This window comes from Momordica charantia (genome assembly GCF_013281855.1).
Source record: "Momordica charantia cultivar OHB3-1 chromosome 9 unlocalized genomic scaffold, Mcharantia_2.0 BLBB01000009.1, whole genome shotgun sequence".
NCBI lineage: Eukaryota > Viridiplantae > Streptophyta > Magnoliopsida > Cucurbitales > Cucurbitaceae > Momordica > Momordica charantia.
The window spans coordinates 6,881,344-6,903,681 of NW_028275167.1; the positions used below are offsets into that span (position 1 = coordinate 6,881,344).

General features: G+C 30.5%; 1 protein-coding gene across 5 annotated transcripts; it reads left to right on the top strand.

The window, feature by feature from the left end:
- Window positions 1–627: 627 nt before the first annotated feature.
- On the top strand, window positions 628–9,706 carry LOC111018438 (Pentatricopeptide repeat (PPR) superfamily protein). 5 transcript variants are annotated; one of them, XM_088117687.1, is made up of 5 exons: window positions 628–875; window positions 2,392–2,517; window positions 2,617–5,191; window positions 5,559–5,775; window positions 7,417–7,968. In XM_088117687.1, exons 1-3 carry the CDS (start codon window positions 723–725, stop codon window positions 4,777–4,779), a joined length of 2,442 nt encoding a protein of 813 aa, XP_087973813.1. In that variant the 5' UTR covers window positions 628–722; the 3' UTR covers window positions 4,780–5,191; window positions 5,559–5,775; window positions 7,417–7,968. The 5 variants fall into 5 exon arrangements, with proteins under 5 accessions (XP_087973813.1, XP_022150211.1, XP_087973812.1 ...); XM_022294519.2 differs by adding an exon at window positions 9,206–9,706 and having other exon boundaries at window positions 631–875; window positions 2,392–5,191; window positions 7,417–7,768; XM_088117686.1 differs by lacking the exon at window positions 7,417–7,968 and adding an exon at window positions 9,206–9,706 and having other exon boundaries at window positions 631–875; window positions 2,392–5,191.
- The last annotated feature ends 12,632 nt before the right edge of the window (window positions 9,707–22,338 follow it).

The following is a 22,338-nucleotide window of genomic DNA, read 5'->3' on the forward strand; positions in this document are numbered from 1 at the left end:
GCATAGGACCAATAATTTTCCAAACATAAATAGTTGGGAGGTTCATATATATTTAGAATAAGTTTAAAATAAAACATTATTAAAAAAACTCATTTTTTTTGCTTAACATATATTTTCTAGAAAACATTTCTCCATGCCTTTTTTTAATTCTTTTTACCTGCGATTTTTCCTTTGGAATGAGATTTTTAATTAATTATTAAAATTTTTATTTATCAAAAACTTCAATTCATTATGAGAGACAAATATATATTATAATAATACTAAAAAAAATTCAGAGGCCATTTTCAAAGGAGATTTTTTTATTAATTATTAAAATTTTTATAAAAAATTTCAATTCATTATGAGAGACATTTTTAAATATATATTATAATAATACTAAAAAAAATTGAGAGGCCAGAGTAATTCTATATTAAATAATTTATCAAATAATAATAATAATAAAGTTGTTTTTAGTTATATTTATAGAAAGGATAAGAACAAATAAATAAAGAAAAATGAAGAAGTGCAATAATGCAGTTAATTTCTCTGTTTCCATCTTTGTTTCCATTTTGAAAGGTGGAAGTTAAGACGGAAAAAAGAATGACATTTTAAATATTAAAAATTAATTACACTAGAAAAATAATAGAACGAGCTACTTGACATATGGAAGGAGAGAATTTTCAAATAGTTTTTTTTGATATATATTCTAATTATTTTCTTTTCCAAATTATAAAGCATTCTATATGTTAACGTCTTTAAAATTAGTGTTTCTGGCGAAGTTAATACCAGTAGGGCAGTGGGCAGCAACTGAGGCTCTCTTGGCGGCTTCGACGGTGGAAAACTTACAGAAACTACATACGAGAATCCATTATTCCGATCGGTTTCCAAATTTTTCTGTAAGTATGCTTTTGGCGCCCCCTCAATCAGTACTCCCCATTGTTGAACTTCCCAACACCATGATATTTATTTAGCTGATTCTTCCTTCAAGGTCGAGCCTACTGAAGAATTTGATTCTCGGTCTTCATCTGCTTGGCATTTGAGCTCATTTCCACATAGCTTACATGGGTTCATGATTATTTTTTCTTTTTTGGCGTGTCTCTCGAGTTATGTAACATTCATTTTGATATGAATTTTGGTATGTTAATGGTGAATCGTGAAGGCGTCGGGCACTAGTTTATGGGGTTTGGCTCCATTTGAATAGTAAAAAAATTTTGGGGTTTGAACCCATTTACGAAAAAAGAAAGAGAGCTTCAGAAATCGAGCCCCTTGAATTATTTGCCTAATTTTTCTCTAGGGTTTCTACAGTATCCTTTCTTCTCTCATAGTTCTTTCTGACATCTTGTAAGAGTTTCAAATTTATGAAAATGAAATCATGACGAGCTTTAATAATTTGAACAATTAAAACGATGCTTTGGCATTGAGAAAAGGTTGATAGGGAGAGTGGTTTTCTTTATAAGATCATAATTTTTATTTTTATTGGTGGTATTCTTTTTTCTAATGAGAAACTGCTTTTCGTTGAAATACAAGAGCATACAAAAAAACCATCCCTATAATGGAAGGCCCACCTAAAGAAAGGGTTCCAGACTAGAAGGATAGCTCCTAGCTGATAATTATAAATCATCTTTGAAACCGACCCCATATCTATTGGTGGTAATTTGATATACTTTTTAAACAGTGTTGTCCGTTCTTCCTGCCAGTTCTAATAAAGAAAGCCTTTGAATGGTTTTGAATCTGTTAATCTATGTTTTTTGTTTACAGCATAACATTAGTATACGCTGTCCTGCAATGATTCGAGCATGTTGATCTCATTACTTGGGTCAGAGTGATGTTCGGTATCAGTCACATCTTTATAAAAATCCATGTTTGGTACCATTTACATCTTGACAAAAAATTTCACAAAATTCCACTCTTTTGGTCTAGAAAACTTTTTGAGTGCAAGAGAGAATTAGAACCAGATATGATCTGAAATCTTGTTACTTTGAATGACACCAAATAAAGGAACTCAATTCCTTCACGATTTGAATTCTTCTTAATTCCTTTTAGGACAGACATCACTAGTGTATATGAAAAATTTCTTTCAATAAATATTAATGAGTGATCAACTGGCCCATTTGTCAATTCTCAATTGAAAATGTGCTTCCCTGATTTCTAGGCTGTTGAGAAGGTTTTTTTTTTTTTTTTCTTTTTTTTCCCCCTTATCTGCTCTATGTGATCCAGATCCAGTTTGGTGGCTTAGTTTTCATACTATTACCCGTGAATGGATATTGTAAACTTTAAGATAAATGATAAATTAACAACTAAGAATTAAAAGTACCTAATAGCATCCTCATTTTCAAATTATTACAAAATGGTCTATTCTTGTACTAAACTTTTACTATCAAGCACTGAAGAACTTAGTCTTGCATGCTGCAGTTGGGAAGAATTGTCGCAAATGTCAGTAAGATGCTTCATGTGATGAAGTCAAGTTGCAGGGCTGCTGTATATTTCCCTTCTGCTTTGTATCTCTTGTTTCATGGTGCTAATCACAACATCTTTGGGGTCTGTAAATGCACACTTAATTCCAATTACCAGTCTTTTAGAACATTTGTCTCCTCTCCATGGAACTCAAATGCAGAACCTATTGTGCTAGGACTTCAGAATAAATGCATCTTCAACATCAAGTTGTTATCAACAATGTCCGAAAGAATCTTGGTTCAGGCTCGAGATCCTGCAAAACTAAGTATGGACATACAAACTGCCATTGAAGAGCATAGATTGAATGATACGTGGAAGTTATACCAACAGCATATGCAGATGGAAGGGTTTCCTAGAAAATCCGTTGTTAATAAACTATTAACAGGTTTTGCACAAAGTCTTGAAATTCAATGGCTTGAGAAGGCCTATGATTTGGTAGAACAGGCATTTGCAGAAGGAAAACAGAACTTGTTAGAGAAGGACCCTCTAATCTATTTGTCTTTTAGTCTTGCAAAATCTGGGCTACCAGTTCCAGCATCAACTATTCTGAGAAAGTTGATAAAAATGGAACAGTTTCTCCCTGTTGCTGCCTGGTCTGCAATATTGGCCTACATGTCACAAACTGGTCCTGGGGCTTACCTTGCTGCTGAATTGATTCTTGAAATAGGCTACTTGTTTCAAGATGGCAGGGTGGATCCACGTAAAAAATGTAATGCCCCTTTAATTGCTATGAAGCCCAATTCTACTACTTTTAACATTGCTTTGGCCGGGTGTGTCTTGTTTGGGACAACTAGAAAGGCAGAAGAACTCCTTGATATGATGCCTAGAATTGGTGTCAAAGTAGATACCAACTTATTGATGGTAATGGTACATATACATGAAAGAAATGGGCGGAGAGAAGAATTAAAGAAATTACAGAGACACATAGATGAAGCCTATAACCTGAGTGATGTTCAGTTTCGACAGTTTTATAGTTGCTTACTTACATGTCACCTGAAATTTGGAGATCTAGAGTCTGCATCTAACATGGTTTTGGATATGCTCAGGAAAGCAAACATAGCTAAAAATGCACTTGGTACAGCTAACTTAGTATGTGATACTTCTGAAAATTACATTAGACCATCATCTGGACTAGGTTCTGGGAAAAACTTTATCTGCCAAAATGATGGATTAGACGATAAGGTGTCAAATGGGAAGTCCATTTCTTATGAAGATTTTGTTATGGATCGAAATTTTTTGAGACTTGGTAGTGAAGTGAAGGAAATTCTTTGCACCTTGCTTACGAAGCTGCAATTGCAAGTTGAATTGGTTACAACTGAACGTGGTATTCTCCAACCAACTGAAACTATTCTTGTGAAACTAGTTAGGGCTTTTCTAGAAGCTGGTAAGATCAAAGATTTAGCTCAGTTTCTTATCAAGGCAGAGAAGGAAGTGTCACCAGTATCTAATGATGATTCAGTGTTAGTTCATGTCATTAATGCATGCATTTCACTTGGGTGGTTAGATCAAGCACACGACCTTCTTGATGAGATGCATCTGGCTGGTGTTGGAACTAGTTCTTCAGTATATAGTTCTCTCTTAAAGGCTTATTGTAAAACTAATCAGACTGGTGAGGTTGCATCTCTTTTGCGAGATGCTCGTAAGGCTGGAATACAGCTGGACTCTAGCTGTTATGATGCATTGATCAACTCTAGAGTGCTTCAGAATGACAACAAAGGGGCACTCAGGCTTTTTCAGGAGATGAAAGAAGCTAAAATACCAAGATCTGGACATCGAGAATTTGAAAGATTGGTTGAGAATAGTGCAGAGAACGGTGAAGCTGGATTGATGGCAAAACTCTTACAAGAAATAAAAGATGGGCAAAGAGTGGATTATGGGCTTCATGACTGGAACAACGTTATACATTTCTTCTGTAAGAAGAAACTGATGCAAGATGCTGAGAAGGCTCTGAAGAAAATGAGAAGCCTTGGACATTGTCCGAATGCTCAAACTTTCCATTCTATGGTAACCGGGTATGCTGCCATTGGTGGAAAATATGTAGAAGTAACAGAATTGTGGGGGGAAATGAAAAGTATTGCATCAGCTTCATTCTTGAAGTTCGATCAAGAACTCCTTGATTCTGTGCTCTATACATTTGTGAGGGGTGGGTTTTTTGCTAGAGCAAATGAAGTTGTGGAGATGATGGAGAAAGATAACATGTTCATTGACAAGTACAAATACAGAACTCTGTTCTTAAAGTACCATAAAACACTTTACAAGGGCAAGGCTCCCAAGTTCCAAACAGAAGCGCAACTAAGGAAGAGAGAATCAGCCCTGACTTTTAAGAAGTGGGTTGGTTTGTATTGATTTACTTAAAGTATGCATCTCTTCCGTTAAATGCCCTTGCATCATGCTCAAGTTTTAACAATACTGATGCACTCAACAATTTCAACAATACTGATGCACTCAACAATTTCTTGTTGACGTCATTCAACCTCACACTTTACAAGGGCAAGGCATCCAATTACATGATTGGATTAATCCTCTCAGCTATCTTGATGTATCTACCTCCAAGAAGCTCATTGTATCAATGAAAAAGCTCTGAAGACATCCAATGTGGAGGTGGCAGGGCAAGATTGAGCTTGGCAGGTATTCTGACTTTGGAGTTGCTGGAGACCAAGCAGTCTTGTGAGGAACTGATCGTCAAATTTCTCAAGGAATTTTACTGCTGTAATAAAGTAGATTGATGAAAAGACAACATCTTCTTGTATGGGCAAAGGTTTGTGCCTCCGTTCTTTTTCCCTTTGTCCATTTTCATTTTGTCTGTGTGACTGACCTGCTCATTGTGGTGACGAGTTTTGACTGCAGTGCAAGTGTTAGTATTTGTTTATAAGGAAAAGATAAGTTCTAACTCGAAGTCAAATTTTTATTTTAATCTCATTTGGTAAAGAACATGAGAAAATTTGCTAGAACACTTGGCTTTCTACATTTTGTACAGTTTTACTTCCAAACAGAAAACTTGGTTTTTGAGAACTTCAGGGTTACAGTGGACGTATTACTTATTATGCTGTTCTTGTATTTTGGTCTCTGCATGTGGCGATTATCTTTGGATGTGTTCTGTACTAAGTTTTCTATTGATGGTACAGGTGGCAAAATGCAGTTATTTGAACCTTGATGGTTCTCTTTCTCTGCCCCGCGACCAGATGGTGAAACGAGAAAGTTCAGAGTCGAGAAATTGATACTCCGCTTTCAGCTTTGGCAATGTTGTGATTGTTGTCCATCGAATATATAATTTCTGTTTAATTTATTCCACCTTCCTGCATCATCCTATTGTTCCTCCACGGTGAAAAAGAAGGCTACAAGGTATTGGTTTGCAGTTTTTTTAAGTCATCTACTAATTAAGCATGCCGCTACTTAAAACGAGATTCTAGTTAATATTCTAGCGGCATATGAGGGTGTCATGCAGTTTTGTGAGAAATGAGCATTAGATTCTCATGGTTGAGAGCTTCTATGTTCTGTGTTGTCGTACAAGATTGTTTTAGAATCATAGCTTTGGTAGGTTTTTGTGTCTGACCTGTTTCGTGGTTATTTGTGGTGCATTTGACTTTGAGAGAAACTATAGAAATTTTAGGGGTGGAGAGGTCTATGAAGTTTGTTTGGGATCTTATTAGATTTAATACTTATTTGTGGGGTTTGGTTTTTAAGGTGTTCTTAAATTATCGGGGTTATTCTTTTGGATTGGAGCCTCTTTTTCTAGGATTTTCTTCTTGTTGGGCTGTTTTTTTAAATAAATAGTTATCTAACCATGTTTTTCTTGGTACTTCTGTTTTGACAAACATAAAATTGTTTTAAGTATTGTTTGCAAACAATCAACAATTACTCTCTTAAGATCTTGGAGAACTTTCTTGTAATTGCCTTCGGGGCTTTTATATATTTCATACCATCAATGAAATATTTATTTCAGATAAAAAAAAAAAAAATTGTTTGCTAACAATCCTATGGCATATATTGACTTGACAATGTGATAGCATTCTAGATATATTGAAATTTTTTTACAAGCTTTGATGTACTGAAAAACATCAAATTTTTTTCTGTTTGGTAACAACATTTGTATTTTTTGTTTCTTATTTCTCGTTTTCAATTTTGAGAAACTTTAGCATTTGGTGACTGTTCATATTTCTTGTTTCTCATTTTGAAGAAACATTTCTGCAATTGTATAGAAATTTTGAAAATAACAAAATCAAGGTTCTTGTTTTAGTTTTATCAAAACATGAATAAAAACATTATTTTATCATTATTTACTTATAAAATACACAATAAATATCAAATATTAACCATAACATAAAAAATTTGAATATTTAATTAAAAAAGTCAATTTTCATATAAAATTTAAATTTTTAGAGGTCAGGAAACAAAAAATGGTTACTTATTTTTTTAACAAAAAAGAAATAGCAAGAAGCAAGTAACAATTATGTTTTTCTTGATTGAAAAAAAAAACGAGAAATAAAAAACAAGAAACAAGAAATAGAATACTAAATGGGCCAATAAGGTCTTTGTTGTAAGCATTCCTTTGACTAGATTTCTCTTGTTATCTGTAAATGAAAAAGAATATAGAAAATAAATTTTGATTCCTCTTCATTATAGGGCTTGTTATCATCTAGAAAAGCTCCTCACCTCCCCCACATGGCCATCTAGGCGCAATTCCTCAACCTGCTCAGATTCAAAAAGCAAATCTTGCCGTAGTCTTAACTTATAGGACTATGCCCTTGAAAGTGCTTCACAGAGTTCACTTAAGAAAGCACTTTATCAGTGACCTATTGCTAAACCTTTCACGTGTAGAGAGTCAATTGGACTTGGACCAAGTCATTCTAATACACATATAAGCTTCAAGTCTTTATCATTACTTTGCATAATTCATTTTCCAATGGTAACTTGAGCATTGTTGGGGTTGCTTTAGTAGATATTCCACCAGTATATGTTAATCTAGACCTCCTTGTTTTGTAGGGTACCTTATCTTTGATGGTTGATTCCATCAACCACAATTTGGCTCCAACAATTATATGCATGCAGCCGCAACAAGCGCCCATGAAGTTTTAGACTTGCTTTCTGAAAACAAAGGCACAGTCCCGGTGAGCTTGAGGACGACCCAACACAACTCTCTTGGAACATGATCCTGACAACGATAATCACTGTCCTTGAATATAGAAAAACAAGCTCCGTGTCAAAAGTGGTCAGTCCAGATATTGGTTGAGTAGAGGCTCAATGAATTTGTCTAGTGATGAATATATGACCTGAGGGAATGTCGCAGAGCAGACGAGACCTACCTTGACTTGAGCGCGATTCTCCTTTCACTTAGGTAGTAACTAGGGCGTGCTATCAAGGTGCTCATGGAGTTCAAAATCTCTATGATGCGACCAAAGAATTTCATTGATTATATTTCCCATTGAAGGCAATTGATTAGCATAAAATGCCTATCCCATATGATGATCCAGGACCTATGTAATGTTTGAACTCGGTTCAATAGGTTCAAATATAATTCCACCAAAACTTCTTATAGTTGAGCAAACTTTCTACCTGGGAATTTTTCATACCAAGTACCTAGCTCCAGAGACTTTGGAGGACCTGTTTTGGAAATTACATCAAGCATTTCAATATGCTCAAACTTGAAGCACTTCTGTCTTGGTTTTAGAAAAATGAAAACAGTTGAGAATCAACTAGAATTCACATATTAATAGACTATATCAACTTAAAACCTTATTCGCAGTTGATAAGTAGAAGTAGAATTCTTTAGTCACAGACTGCAGTCGTCAGGTTCATTCCTTTCTTGAAAATCTAAAAGAAAACCACTTTCAGAGGTGATAAAAAGAAAACAAAAGGGAGTGTGGCATACACCTTTGGAATCTTACGGTTGCCTTGCCCTAGACACCATCCCAAGAAAAAAACAGAAAAGAAAAGAAAAAAGGAAACATTGTAAATGGAAATGAGATGGGGATCCGACTGAATCACTGAGCCAAATCAAGGACCTCGTTTGGCTCTCTTTTACTCCATGCTTAAGCTGGAAAACAAAGACATACAAACAAACCCCATTGATCTTTTGCAGTGTTTACGCCAAGAATGAGGTCATTTACCCATAAAACCCCACAGCCCTTTTTTCCATTAGCTTTTCTGTCCTCTCGTTATTTGTTTTGACTCATAATTTGTCGTCCCCACAACCCCCTCTCATCTTCTTCTTCTTCTCTCTCTCTTTACTCTGTTTCTGACATCCCTTGTTTCACAAGTTAAACCCCCACTGATACTGATACTGATAGCTACCTCTTGATGTGCTTAAGTTTAATTAGCTACTGCCACCACCATCTTAACAAGATTTCCTAATTAAGTCTCCATTAATTCTTTTCCAGATTTCTTCTTCCAGCTCTCTCATGCAGCTTTGCTTCTTTTTGTTAAGACAACAGGTCCAGGTGGCGTGTGATGAGCCTATAACCACGTGGTTTTGTTTTTAGTTCCATGGATAAAACTTACTTATATATCTATGCTGTATGTGACGTATAATGCAAGTGGATTAAACATCTATTCTACCCCTAAGGTTGATGGTTTAATCTCCCACCTCACTGAACTAATATGACATGTGAGCTATGTCTAAAATCTTTCGTAGTTCTAACTAACGTGGCATGTGAGCCTTTGTCTATATGATTTTGCTTTTAGTTTTATCGCAAACATGCGTCATATTCGGATCAATGTTTGCATCACATCCTTGAACAGGTTTAGAGCAATCTCCCGACTTTTTTGTTTGCAGGAGAGAAATCCAAGGTCAAATCTAGAGAGAGAGCGATCAAGTGGGGGCGCTGTTTTGAGTTCAAAAGATGGAGAATTTGTTGCAGTAGTGGAGGGGGATGGAATTGATGATTTTCTGTTGGTGTAATTTTGAAGCGTGCGTTAAGAGTGTCAGAATGGCCTCAGCAGCAGCAGCAGCAGCCAACAGCAGAAGCAGCCAGCAGCAGTGTCTGTGTTGTGTGTTAATGGCTTTTGCTGAACCAAAAAACTTACAGTAGCGAGTGAATTCCAAAGAAAAAAGAGAAAAAAAAAGGTGGCTGCTTTGAATATTTGAGCATAATCAAAGCCAAGGCCAACCAATGTGTACTGTTGCAAAATTTAATTATGAGGAAGTTGAAGCAATTCAGTTAGTACTTAGGACAGAGTTGTGATACTGCTGCTCTGCTTCCTCAGAACAACACCACCCTTAACCATAAAATACTATTGCCATTTATTGGATTTCCCCCCATTTTCAGTCCTCAAATCCTCTCTTTTCATACCCTTTTTTTCCCCTTCAATCTGAGTCCCACCACCCCTATAATAATGTCACAACGGTTCAGGTTTTTAAAAACTTGTTTTTGTTTTTGAAATTTGGTTGAGGTAAAAACGATGTAGAATTCTAGTAAATATTATTCAATATGATGCTGACATGACAGGTAACGAATAGGAGTATCCATACTTACATATTAAGATGTTGTGGGGAAGTATAATTTTAAAAAATAAAAACTAAAAACAAAATCGATACCAGAATTTTTGGTCAGTATTTAACACTTCTACTCAAATGAATGAATGAATTGTTAATTGGGATGACTTGTTAAATAGGTTATCAAGTGACGATTTGACGTGATGCAAGTGACATAAAAAAAGTCAACTGGTCATGTCTGGTACATAGTTGGCCTATCCATTTTTGTTACTTTAAATTATTTTTTACTCTAATGGTCAAAAAATCGAGAGGGTAAGTGAAAAGTTTAAAGGTCAGGTCTCTAAATTCATAATTTAATCTATTAAATTATTTTTGCTCTTTTATGGGGAATGTTGTTTGGTCATTCTCATTAATTTAATTAAAGAAATGTTGTTAATTTTATGTAAAAATAAAAATTGAAGCTTTCAAATCGTACGGCCAGCGTCCAATCTTGGGGCAATGATATTGCAGGAGTTAAGGTATCTTCTACACCGCATGACGTCATGACGTGGCAGCGTCAGAGCACCGCCACGTAAGCAAACCTCGTGTGAAGGGTCCTGCTGACGTCATCTACTTGGACGGCCAAATCAATTTATTTTTTTATTTTTAAAAATTAAAAAAATATGACTTATTTAATTTAATTCATTTAATTTATATCGGGAAGAAGAAAAGAAAAAAAGAAATGACATTGGACAAAACAGTACGTTCTGTTGTTCAGAAAATGGTGTTAAAAGAGGTACTTGGTTTAGCACAAGGTGTGCTTTATTTGGGCAAAATAGTATTTTTCTTTCATTGCAATTTATTGCTTATATGGCAGTACCCACAAGTACATCACTTTTTATTATTACACAATAATTAACGGATAATTCATAATACTACTATTATATTTCTGACCCAAAAAAAAAAAAAAGAAAAAAAATTATGGACTTTTTAATTGTGGTTAGGACTGATCGGTCAACATATAAGTACTATCTATAATTAAGTTGGTCTAAGAAATTTCAGGTCAAATTATAAATTTGGTCGTTGAAATTCAATTATTATGTCAACTTTTATTTCTGAATTTTTTAAAAATGTAAATTTCATCCATAGATTTTGAATTTTGATTCTACTAAGTTCATCGAGGAAGAGCGTCTAGATTCGATATTCTCGCTAAGATTTTATGAATTGATGTGGTATGATATAATTAAATGGTTCAATAATCATTGGATAATGTAAATTTTAATATTGATCAAGTTTATAAGGACGTAGCTCAACGATAGAGACACGTCTTTCTTTTTTCTTTAATTTTTTAACTTGAAGGTTCATATTTCTATAGTCTATACTCCATATTTATTGTATTAAAAATATGGGCTGTAATAATAATAATAATTAATTGACATATCTACATTAACTCTATAACTTAAAAAAAAAAAACACTCTCCCTCTCTTTTTATTATTATTTTCTTTTTGGTTCGACACAAAACCAAAATAATATTCCTACAGAGTCTTAAATATTTCCTCTTTTTAGAAGATGTTTATTCTGTTTCTGTCCTTTGATGCCAGGTTATTATTATGAAGAAGAATAATAGAAAATGAATTGTGGACAATTATAGAGTCAAAGCGAAGGTGAGAGCAAGAAAAAAAAACAAAAAACATAAAAACAAAAAAAAAAAAACATAAAAAGGAACCATTGAAAATGGGATCGATTTCGTACGATCTGAACATAATTTAATTATTAAGACATATATTTTCGACCAATATTCAAATTTCATCTTCCTTGTATTAATAAAAAAAGGTTAGAGATTTCATACCTGAAAAAAAAAAGAAAAAGATTACTTCTATGGGCTCGTTCTGTTAAACCAAAATTTAAAAGATTGGAAACTCTTTTGGGAGTTTTTTTTTTTTTTAATTTAAAATAAATTATGTTAAAAATTTAGTGACAGTGAGCAAAAATTTTCTGTAGGCCAATCAACGTGGCAATTGGCAATATTGTTATTTACTACCTTTAAAGATTATTTTTCAAATTTTTTTATAAATGAATATTATTTTTGATATGCATTCGAATTATTAAATATAATCTTAAACTAGATATGTAAAATATATGTATGAGAAAACCTATTGTATGAGGCCTTATCTTGATATATCGTGACACTATCCATATCAAAACAAGAATTTTATGTGAGCGTCGAAGCTCCGGAAAGAAAATTGAGATTTTTTATTTTATATGGGGTGAGGGCCGTTTTCTTTGGAGATGGAAAATCCACGTTGAATTTTATGAATGCATATCTTATTCAGTTAGTTAAAATAATGAAGTTATGTGATATTATGACAAATACTTTTTTTAGTACAATAAGTAGTGTGTAGAATTCGAACTCACGACTTTTTGGTTAGAGACATATGCTAATTATTGCTGAGCTAAGTTAATGTTAGCATTAAAATGATAATTGATACAGGTACAAGATATCAAAAAAAAAAAAAATTTCTAGATTGAAAGAATTCTATACAATGCAATGGATGCTTGTTCCTATTTTGAGTTACCAAATAACTCCATCTCCAATTTAGCAGGAAGAAAGTTATCGATTGTTTATGAAATTTTAGTTCTTACCATAATAATTCATTATATATATAAATATATTCACTACTACATAAGAAGTAGAGATTCGAACGTACAATCGATAATAGAGAGATACCAGTACATATCCACCCGAACAATGGTTAGCTGTTCAATTTTTTATATTAATTATATGTGAAGATTGAATGTAAGCCTGATGGAGGTTTGGAGCCAATGTCCCATGAAGGGCAATAGTACAATTTAGTGTTTTATGCAATTTCTTAAATTAAATAAGTGACGAGGATTATTTTGTAAGATATGGTTTAGGTGTTCATGTTCAAGTTGAATTAAACATTAATTTGAATTTTTGAATCTTATTTGATTATTTTAGAGCAGGTTTCATTTCCAAATTAATGAGATAAGGTATGAACAAGTTTCATAAAAAGTGTAAATGGTAAAATCTCGTTCAATTTATTAGACTCGACAAACCAAATTTTGGAGTCGGAGTATAGCTTCCCTATACCTGGAGTAGGAGACCTCTAAACTGATATCACCAAAAGATTCCAAATCTTTGCCAACCAAAAGATTTTAACTTTATTATATTTTTCTTTTTACAAGAAAAGAGGGCTTTTCCTTTCTTTTTGTTAATGAACAATTCAACATTTAATCTTTGAAGTTTGTTTAAAGAATATTACCATTTAAAGAAATGGGTTAGAGCTCAAACCTACCATTTTTCGGGTGATCTATATTTACAATAGCTATAAAATTGGCCAATATGATCGATTTTTTTTTTTTTTTGTCAACTATAGTAATAAAAATATAAAAGCTGTTTCATAACCATTTTATTTTTTATTTTTTATTTTTTATTTTTGATTTTTTAGAAACAGAGTTGTTTGATGATCAATTCAATTTTCTGGTTAAACATAGTTGTTTGATAACCAATAACCAATTCAATTTTCTGTTTTTTGTTTTTCAAAAATCACTCTCAAATTCTATGTAAATTTCAAAAAAAAATAAAAAAGTTTTCAAAAATAGGTTTTTGTTTTTCGAAATCTGATTTTTTCTTCTAATACTCAACTATCTTTTTTCTTTCTTGTATTTATCTCTAAAAATTTTATTTTTCATTCTAATTTTTTTTTATTTTTAAATTTCTCTCTACAAACTTTATTTTTCTCTCTCTAAAATTTTCATATTTCTTTTTAAAATTTTATGTATTTTTTTTTTTTTTTTCTAATAGACCAGTTTCATTTCTTTTTCTAAAAATTTAATATTTTTCTTAAATTTTTTCTATCTAAAATTTTGTCTTTTATAATTTTTCTTTCTCTACGTATTCTATTTTTTCCTTTGAAAATTATATTTTATTTTCTCGTTTAATTTTCTTTCACTAAAACTTTTATTTATTTCTGTATTTATTTATTTTCTCTAAAAATTATATTTTGAATCTTATTTTTATCTCTAAATTTGTTTTCACTATAATTTTTCTCTTTTTTTATCTTTAACATATCTTTTCCTCTCGACTTTACTTTTTTTTCCCTAAATTTTTTCTCTTTTTGTCTTTAACTTTTCTTTCACTATTTTTTTTCTAAATCTGTTTATTTACCTCTCTAAAATTTATCTTCCAAAAGTTTATTTACATCCCTCTAAACGTGTATTTTCATGTTTCTACATTAGGGGATGACAAAAACTTCCACAGGGTCGGGTTCCAAAAATAAGGAATGCATGTCCCGACCCCGTCCCCATCCTCGATTTCATTTTTTTAAATAATTAATATATATTTATTACAATTTTTTTATACTTAAATTCTAAAAATAATTAAAAACAATTATAAAATCGATAATTTTTCTCGAGAAAATCTCTCGGACCCAAGAACGAGGTGGAGACAGAGACTAAAAATTTTCACGAGCACGAGAATAGGGGGAGCATCGTCACTCGCACCCACACCATTGTCATCTCTAAATTTTCTCACTCTAATATGTATTTTCAATTTTTTAACTTTTTAAAAACAAAAAAAACTAAAAATGGTTACCAAACATGTTTTGATTTTCTGTTTTTTTAAAGACAAAAAACAAAAAAGGGTTATTAAGCATATATGGTTTTTCTAAAAACAAAAAACAAAAAACAAGAAAAACCAAAAACCAAAAACGTCAAAAATGGTTATCAAACGAGTTCTAAATGATTTTATGTTCAAATTTGATTTTGTTTGTTGAACTCTTAGGTTTATTTCATGTTATGTAGTTAGTTAAGCTATATGTACCGAAATGAAGTTTAAATCATATGTAGGGACTAAAATATATTTTTTTTAATAGTCATATCATCATATTTATTTATTTATTTTTAATACAACATGTAGGAGTGGGAGATTGAACTCACAACCTTTTAGTTGGAGATATATGTCTATTACCGTTGAGTTATGCTCGTTTTGGCATATGTATTATCATCATTATTTTTTCATAATAGTAAGATGTTTAATGATTCCATACTAATTATTGAATAAGTTTTTTTTTAGAAGAATTATTGAATAAGCTTATTAATTATAGTTCAAATAACAAAAGTCATTGTCGATCATAGTCTAACGATGACTAGTTGGAGGTTTAATGTTCCATCTCTACATTTTTAAAACTAAAAACAAAAAAAAACAAAAAACAAAACAAAAGTGTTTTTCGTGATATAGTTCAATCTCCTAGATTGAAAGTTTGAATCCTCACTTGGATTTGAAATATTATATTCTAAAAAAAATCAACAAAAAAAATCTAATTCACTTCGAGATTTTTAGTTCATATATATACAATTTTGGGTTTCGATGCTTCTTTCTTTTTTTTTTCTTTATTTATAGAGTTGATAAATAAAAATAGATTCAATTTGAGATTTCTATATTTAAGGTTCTAATTTTTTTATTTATCATTATGTTTTTAGTATATGCCACATCTGCCTGCAGAGTTTAAATAATTCATGTAAACAAGAAATAGATTCAAATTAAAGTTTGTATTTAAGGATTTTTTTTTTCTCGAGTATATGGTCCCTCTATTTGTAGATTTGTAAAATAACCCAAGTAAATAAGACTTGGTTCAAGAAACTAATTAGATTTAAACCCTATATTGATCGTTATTTCTTATTTCTTTTTTTTTTTATTTAGCTTTAAAATTTTAGGTTTTACCTCCGAAACTATCCAATATTCTATTTTAGACTCTAAATATATAAAAGTTATTGTCCTCCTTGTCACAAGCCATATATTTGTATTGATAATTTCAATAATTTTTGTAGAGACTAAAAGTCTAAAATTTGAAAGTTGAAGGACTCGACCAAATACATGATTTGAAATACTGACAAATATAAAAAATAAAAAGCAAAATTTAAACCAATTATTAATTATAAAAAATTAAAAAAATTAAGGGAATAATTCAACACACTGTAGACATACCTATCTAAATTTTATAGACTACAAATATCGCAAGAATTATAGAATTATAGACCCTTAAATTTGTTTGCTATTCCATGTCATCATTCCTTTTTATTTTATTTATTTATCTTTTTGATACTTGACGGACACCAACGACATATAAGTCATGTATGAACGCCGTCCCTGTTGAGTTAGGGCATACCAACCGAGAAACAAGAACTGCATTATTTTTAAAATTAGGTTGGTTAATATAATATTTTAATAATTAATAATATTAAAAAATCCAAACAACATGGTGATTTGATTGATTGATGCTTTGATTTTGGGGAATTGAACTTCTTCTTCTTCTTCTTCTTCTTCTTCTTCTTCTTCTTCTTCTAATCTTCATTATTGTTATTTTTTAATTTCTTTTTGGCCTCTTCTTCTTATTCTTCATATTTCTGTTTGAAAATCAGACCTTTTACAGCCTATTCCTCTCTTTTTTTGCTTCATAAAATGGCAACCAACCATAACCCCACTTGGATTTTTTGCCTCCCCTTTTTCTTTCCTTTCTATTGCCTTTCCCAAAGTTTAATCCTTTATATCTTATTAATAAAATGCTAAAAGGCTAATGTCTCAATTTATAGTTTTATATTTAAGAATTTCTAAACAATGTTGCTTCAAATAAAGCTGATCAAAACTATATATATATATATATATATATATATATATATATATATATATATATACATACAATGACATAATATTATATATACTTTTGGTTAATTTAATTTAAATTATCTTATTTTAATATACTTCAACTTTAATTTTGTTTCTCACTTTACCATTTTTTTTATTCATTTTCATCCTTTGTACTTTAAAAATGTTTGTTTTGATTGGTGTACTTTTAAAAAATGAATATGTTTTGTCCTAATTTACAAAATTTTAGTGAGTATAGGAAAATGAATAGATTAAAATTTTCACTTTTTAAATATATGACCCAAACCAACATTTTGAAAATACAGAAACTAAAATCACGACAATTATAAAAAAAAGAAAACTATTTACCAACAATTTCCTCCCAACCAAAAGAATTATAAAGTAGGTCCAAAAACTATTTATACAAAACACATCCAAAACAAAAGCTGAAAATTGTTGGAGAGGGAACAAGATGAGATGGGATCTAATGAGAGAGAAAAAAAAAAGTTGGAAAGAAAGACAAAGAGAGAGAGAAGATCTATTAAAAACACAACAAAAGCTGAGAAAGAGAGAGAATATCCAAAAACACTGTCTTTTAATATTCTCTTTTTTTTATTTTTTTCCCCCTCCTCTTCTAACAAGAAAGCTGAAATCCTCCTTGGCTTTTAGGGTGCACTCTCACACACAAAATCACCATCTTTTAACTTCAAAATTCTATTCCCCCTTGAGATTTGTGTTCTTTTTCTTTTTCATTATTCTTCTCTTTTTTTTTTTTAAATTTTAACTTATTATTATAATTGAATCAAATCTCATAATATTTTATCCGATTTCAAAGATGTGGATAGTGTTAAAGATGAATAAACCCACCACTCAACCCGAAAGCTTAAGTTGATAGGTTGAGTAAATTTAATTCATGTATTGGATATCTAATCTATAGAAATGTCGATGTATTAATTCTACAGAAATGTCGATGTATTAATTCTACAGAAATGTCTATAAAATATCGATATCAATAAATATTTCTAGAAAATCATAAAAGTAAAAAAAATCATAAAAGAATATTTAAATTAATTCTTAAATAAGTTAAAATCCTTACTGTTATGTCCATATTAATACTATTTTATTAATATTTTGTTGATTTTCATATAATGAAATGATTATTCACCTCTTATATATGTTGATGTCAAATTCATAGAAATTTAATATCCTAATTAACTTTTAGTTTTCACTAACTAATTGGTTATCTATACATTCGAAAGACGAACCATATCGTCAATCTCTAAGAATTCATTGGATAATAATTTTGTTTTTTTATTCATTATTTTATTTGAAAAGGGTTTAAAACTCATATTGGTAGTTAAACTTTCTATTTTTTTTCTTTTAATTGTGTCTCTAAACTTTCAAAGTGTCTATTTTAGTTATTCAACTTTGCAAAACAATGGTTTTGCTATCATTTCACCACCTAATAACCCTCTAAATGTGCAACTCCAATGGCATATATATGTGGCTTCAGTAGAGGCCTATATCAACATGCCAATCCACATATACTCAAAATCACATTATATCCAAATATTAAACAATGGAGGACAAAATAACAGTTAGAACCAAAATAATTTTTTTTAAACAAGGATTAAATTAAATATTTTGATAATAATTTTATTTTTCTTCTCAAATTTGGATACTATGGCAACTATTTCTTTTATCCATCCCAACATTTTTTGAAATGCCAATATATAATTCTACATTGATTAGAAGTCAGAAAACATTTGGTATAAAAGTAAGTATAGTATTATAAGACATTCTGCGTAAAATTCAAAAACAAAATCACCTCAGATTTAAAATGAACATCGTACCAATATATTGCATGGACGAGTCTCGACTGAGCCAACACTCATGAAAAAATGACAAAAGTGAAACTTCTCCCATCACACATCATTAACCGACGCAAGATTAAAGATTAGGTCCAGGACTCGAGTCAAATCGACTTTCTCCTCTTATATCTCATGGTGAGATAAGGAATCCTATCAAATGTTCATTGTTTAATATCTCAGCTGCTCAAGAAGGTGTACTAGTAGCTCCTCTGATCCGACCTGGAGTGGATTAACGAGAAGGGAAGGGCGGGCAGAGCCTCATGGAGAGGTTCGTTGACACTAACATTGGCCCGTTCTATTTTATTATTATTATTATTATTATTTTAATTTTTATATGCTTGAATGAATTATTCACACATAAGGGGGGAAAGAATCTGTCAGCAATATTATTTGATATAAAAGTAATAGTGTGAGAAGACAATAATGTGTTGATAAGATGCCACTTGGCAGTCCCAAACATAGCTTTTTCAACCCTTTTCTCAATGAGAGACCAAATTACTTTATCTAAATTAAATTAATTAAAGTGATGTTGGGTTGTCTTAAGAATCAAATTAATTAAGAAATAAAATAAGCAATAATTATGGGTTGATTGGAATGACTCTCTTATTCATTTGGTGAATAGATATTAGAACTAATTAATAACCTAACACTTGGAGGACTCCATTGCAATAATCATCATAATTAATATTGTCCAACCAAACCTCTAGTTTATATTGAAAAAATAAAATAAAATAAAATCAAGCATATAAACAATTTGGTTACTTTTGCAAAGAAGATTGCCTTTTGTTTGTTTGTTTTTTTATTTTTCCAAAACAAGTTTATAAAAATTAACCTCCAATTTGATAGTGGGTTTGGGTGAGGCTAATGATCTTGTTTTTGAAAAATATGCTTGTTGATTAGCAATTTATTTTATTTTATTTTTATATTTCAAAAACTTGAAATTTAATTTTTGTTTTTTAGAAAAAAATAGTAGGAAAATACTGAAATGTTTTTGAAATTTCTTTCCTTACATGAATTGTTATAAAAAAATCACAAATTTGTGAATAGTTGCGTAATAACCTAAGTATTTACAAAATACTAATTCTCATATTTAAAAATAGTTTCTTTTTTCTTTTTTTTTTTTAGGATTTTTTTTCTTTTTAAAAATACTTTTCCCAAGAAGCCGGTTGTCGTTTATTATTATTATTTAGTACAACCGTTTATTTATTTACTTACCTTTTCTTTTAACTGAAATATTTCCAGTGGACCAGTTGGGACATCGTTTTGAGACTTTGCCAATCCAAGCGCATTGGTGACACGTGTCAATTTATCAGACTGTAAAAGTTGAAAAATCACCACTACTACGTATTTCCTTATTCACACTATAGTTTTTTTTATTATAAATAAAATTTTAATATTAATAGCCTACACTATTTTTAATATGATGTTAATGTGACAGATAATGAATGGAAAGAGTATTACGTATTATAATTTTTTTTCAAAAAATAAATAATAAATTTATAAAGTATACGTCAAATAGATTTGAACACGCTATGTACATACACACGCTAGCAAGTAGGATTTGGTGTAATTTTAAATGGAGAGCTTTTACTCTTACCATTTTACTTGAGAATAGAAAAATATTTAAATTTTATTTTGGTTTTTAGACTTTTTCATTTTTATCTATTTTAATCTATAGGTGTAAATTCGCAATATCTATTTTAGTTTCAGTATGGTTAATTTTTTATATTTTGACCGTTATATATATTTTGTTGATAAAGAACTATTTTACTTTTAAATTGTTCATTTTTCTTAACGATTGATTTATTAGGGGAAAATGTACCTAAATTAAAAATATTTTGATTCAGCTTCTATGCTTTTTTTTTCTTTTTTGAGTACATTGCTAATCTATACTCACTTTGGCTTCAACTTCTATACTTTTACTTATATTCTATATAAATTAATGTCATATTAACTAAAGAATCACATGGCATTAAATAAACATAAGCTATTTTGACATAAATGTGACAGATAAATAAGAAATGAAAGTCATATCATGTTACAATTTAGCTAATATATATATATATACTTTTTTTGAAGTGCAATTAAAAAAATTTATGGACTAAATCCTCATAAGCCATAAGTGTCGAAATTTAAATTAAATTTATAATTTAACTTTAAAAAATTGCAAAAATAAATAAAGACAGCTGGGAATAAACACCGTCTTTGCGAGAACAGCCGTTTGATTTGCCCGATGTGGACTGTCGCTGACGTGGAAATAAGTGAATTTTCTTTTCTTTTCTTTTTTGAGAAAAATGTATTTTATTTGTAAATAATTTAAGAAGAGAGAGAGAGAAAGTGTCAGAAATCTTGGAGTAATGAGACTGTACTGAACTGCTTCATCCAATGGAATTCTGCCACGTATTTATATTCCGTTGAAAATAGAGAAAGGTGAAAATATTTTATTTTCATAAACATATATAATATTAAATTTTCGCATTTGGACGGTGGTTGGATGTTTTAGGCTTTTATTGACGGTCAACGGGCTGTGAAAACGTAATGTTTCTGGAGGAATGCGACTTTTCCGACCCGAGATATTTTTTTACGAAGTTTTGCTATAGCATCTATAACAGTCTCTCGTAAGTTTTAATTCTGCACTCGATCTTTTATAAACATTTCAAAAATATCATTTGAATAAACAGTCAATATTTTGAATGAAAAATTAATATTCATATCAATTAACATGAAAGTTTGTCTTTCTAAAAAAAATGAAAGTTTGTCTATAAATTTGAAGAGAGGAAATAGAATAAGTTACCTTTGTTAAAAGGGAGATTAGGAGAAAATTGATTAGACAATGAAGAAGCAAAAACCAAAATTTAGACTTCTACGTCAACTTCCGTGTTATTAATTATCACGTCGTTTTAGATTATACCACGTCAAATTTTCGTTCAAAATATTAACAAGTTTGCCAAAATAGTATTTTCGAAACATTTATGAAAGATCAAAGATAGCATTAAATTTTTTTAAAGAATAGAGGCACGTTTTAAACAAATGAAAAAGTTTAGGGATATGTTTTGTAATTTAACCTTTTAAATTCAAGGACATGTGACGGCAAGAATTTGAACATATTTTTTCGTCATCGTCGTCAAGGATCTCTATCTTAACTAGTTGAGCTCTCGACTCTCTTCTAACATATTAAAGAAAATATCATTTATTTTTAAAATTACCACTATAATATAATACATGCTTCAATTCCTTTTTTGCTTCATCTTCTTTTAATAATTATTATATTTTAGTTTTTGTATCGTAAAATACGTATTTCAATCTTCAAGTTTTTGCCAATTCGAAAATAGTTTAATGGATAAAATACTTATTACCATGATTTTCCACCCACAATTACGGAACTAAAAATATATATATTTTCGAGTTTTTTCTTTTTTAATTACAATTTTACTTCTTATCGTTATTCTATCTTAAATGGTTCATCGAGCAAATCCATTTAACATATGTATTAGTGTGTAATGTAAATATATGCTAAATAGTGTTAAATTGGATAAGGCAGCTATCGGTTGAGTTCATTAAATTACAAAATGATAACAATGAGTTTACTAAAAAAACAAATAATAATAGTGATCAAAATAATTATTTTATTTAATAACAATTCTTTTTTGTCATAATATAGTTCAAAAGGCTACATTTGCCATCAACATGTCATGTATTCGAATTCTCCCTCCTCCGTATTTCTGGTAGGATTCAAACCAATTTCAATCCAAGTGAGACTACATTTTAACTTTTTGTCAACTTGAATTAAAGATAAAGCAGAGTAAACTATTATCTCTTTTCCCATATATTTCATTTAAATGCCAATAAGAAAAGAAAATGTATGAATATATTTAACCATTTATGGGAAAAAAGACAAAAAAAAGAAAAAAGAAAAAAAGAAAAAGACTAGATCAGAGCCTCAACAGCAGGAAAAAAG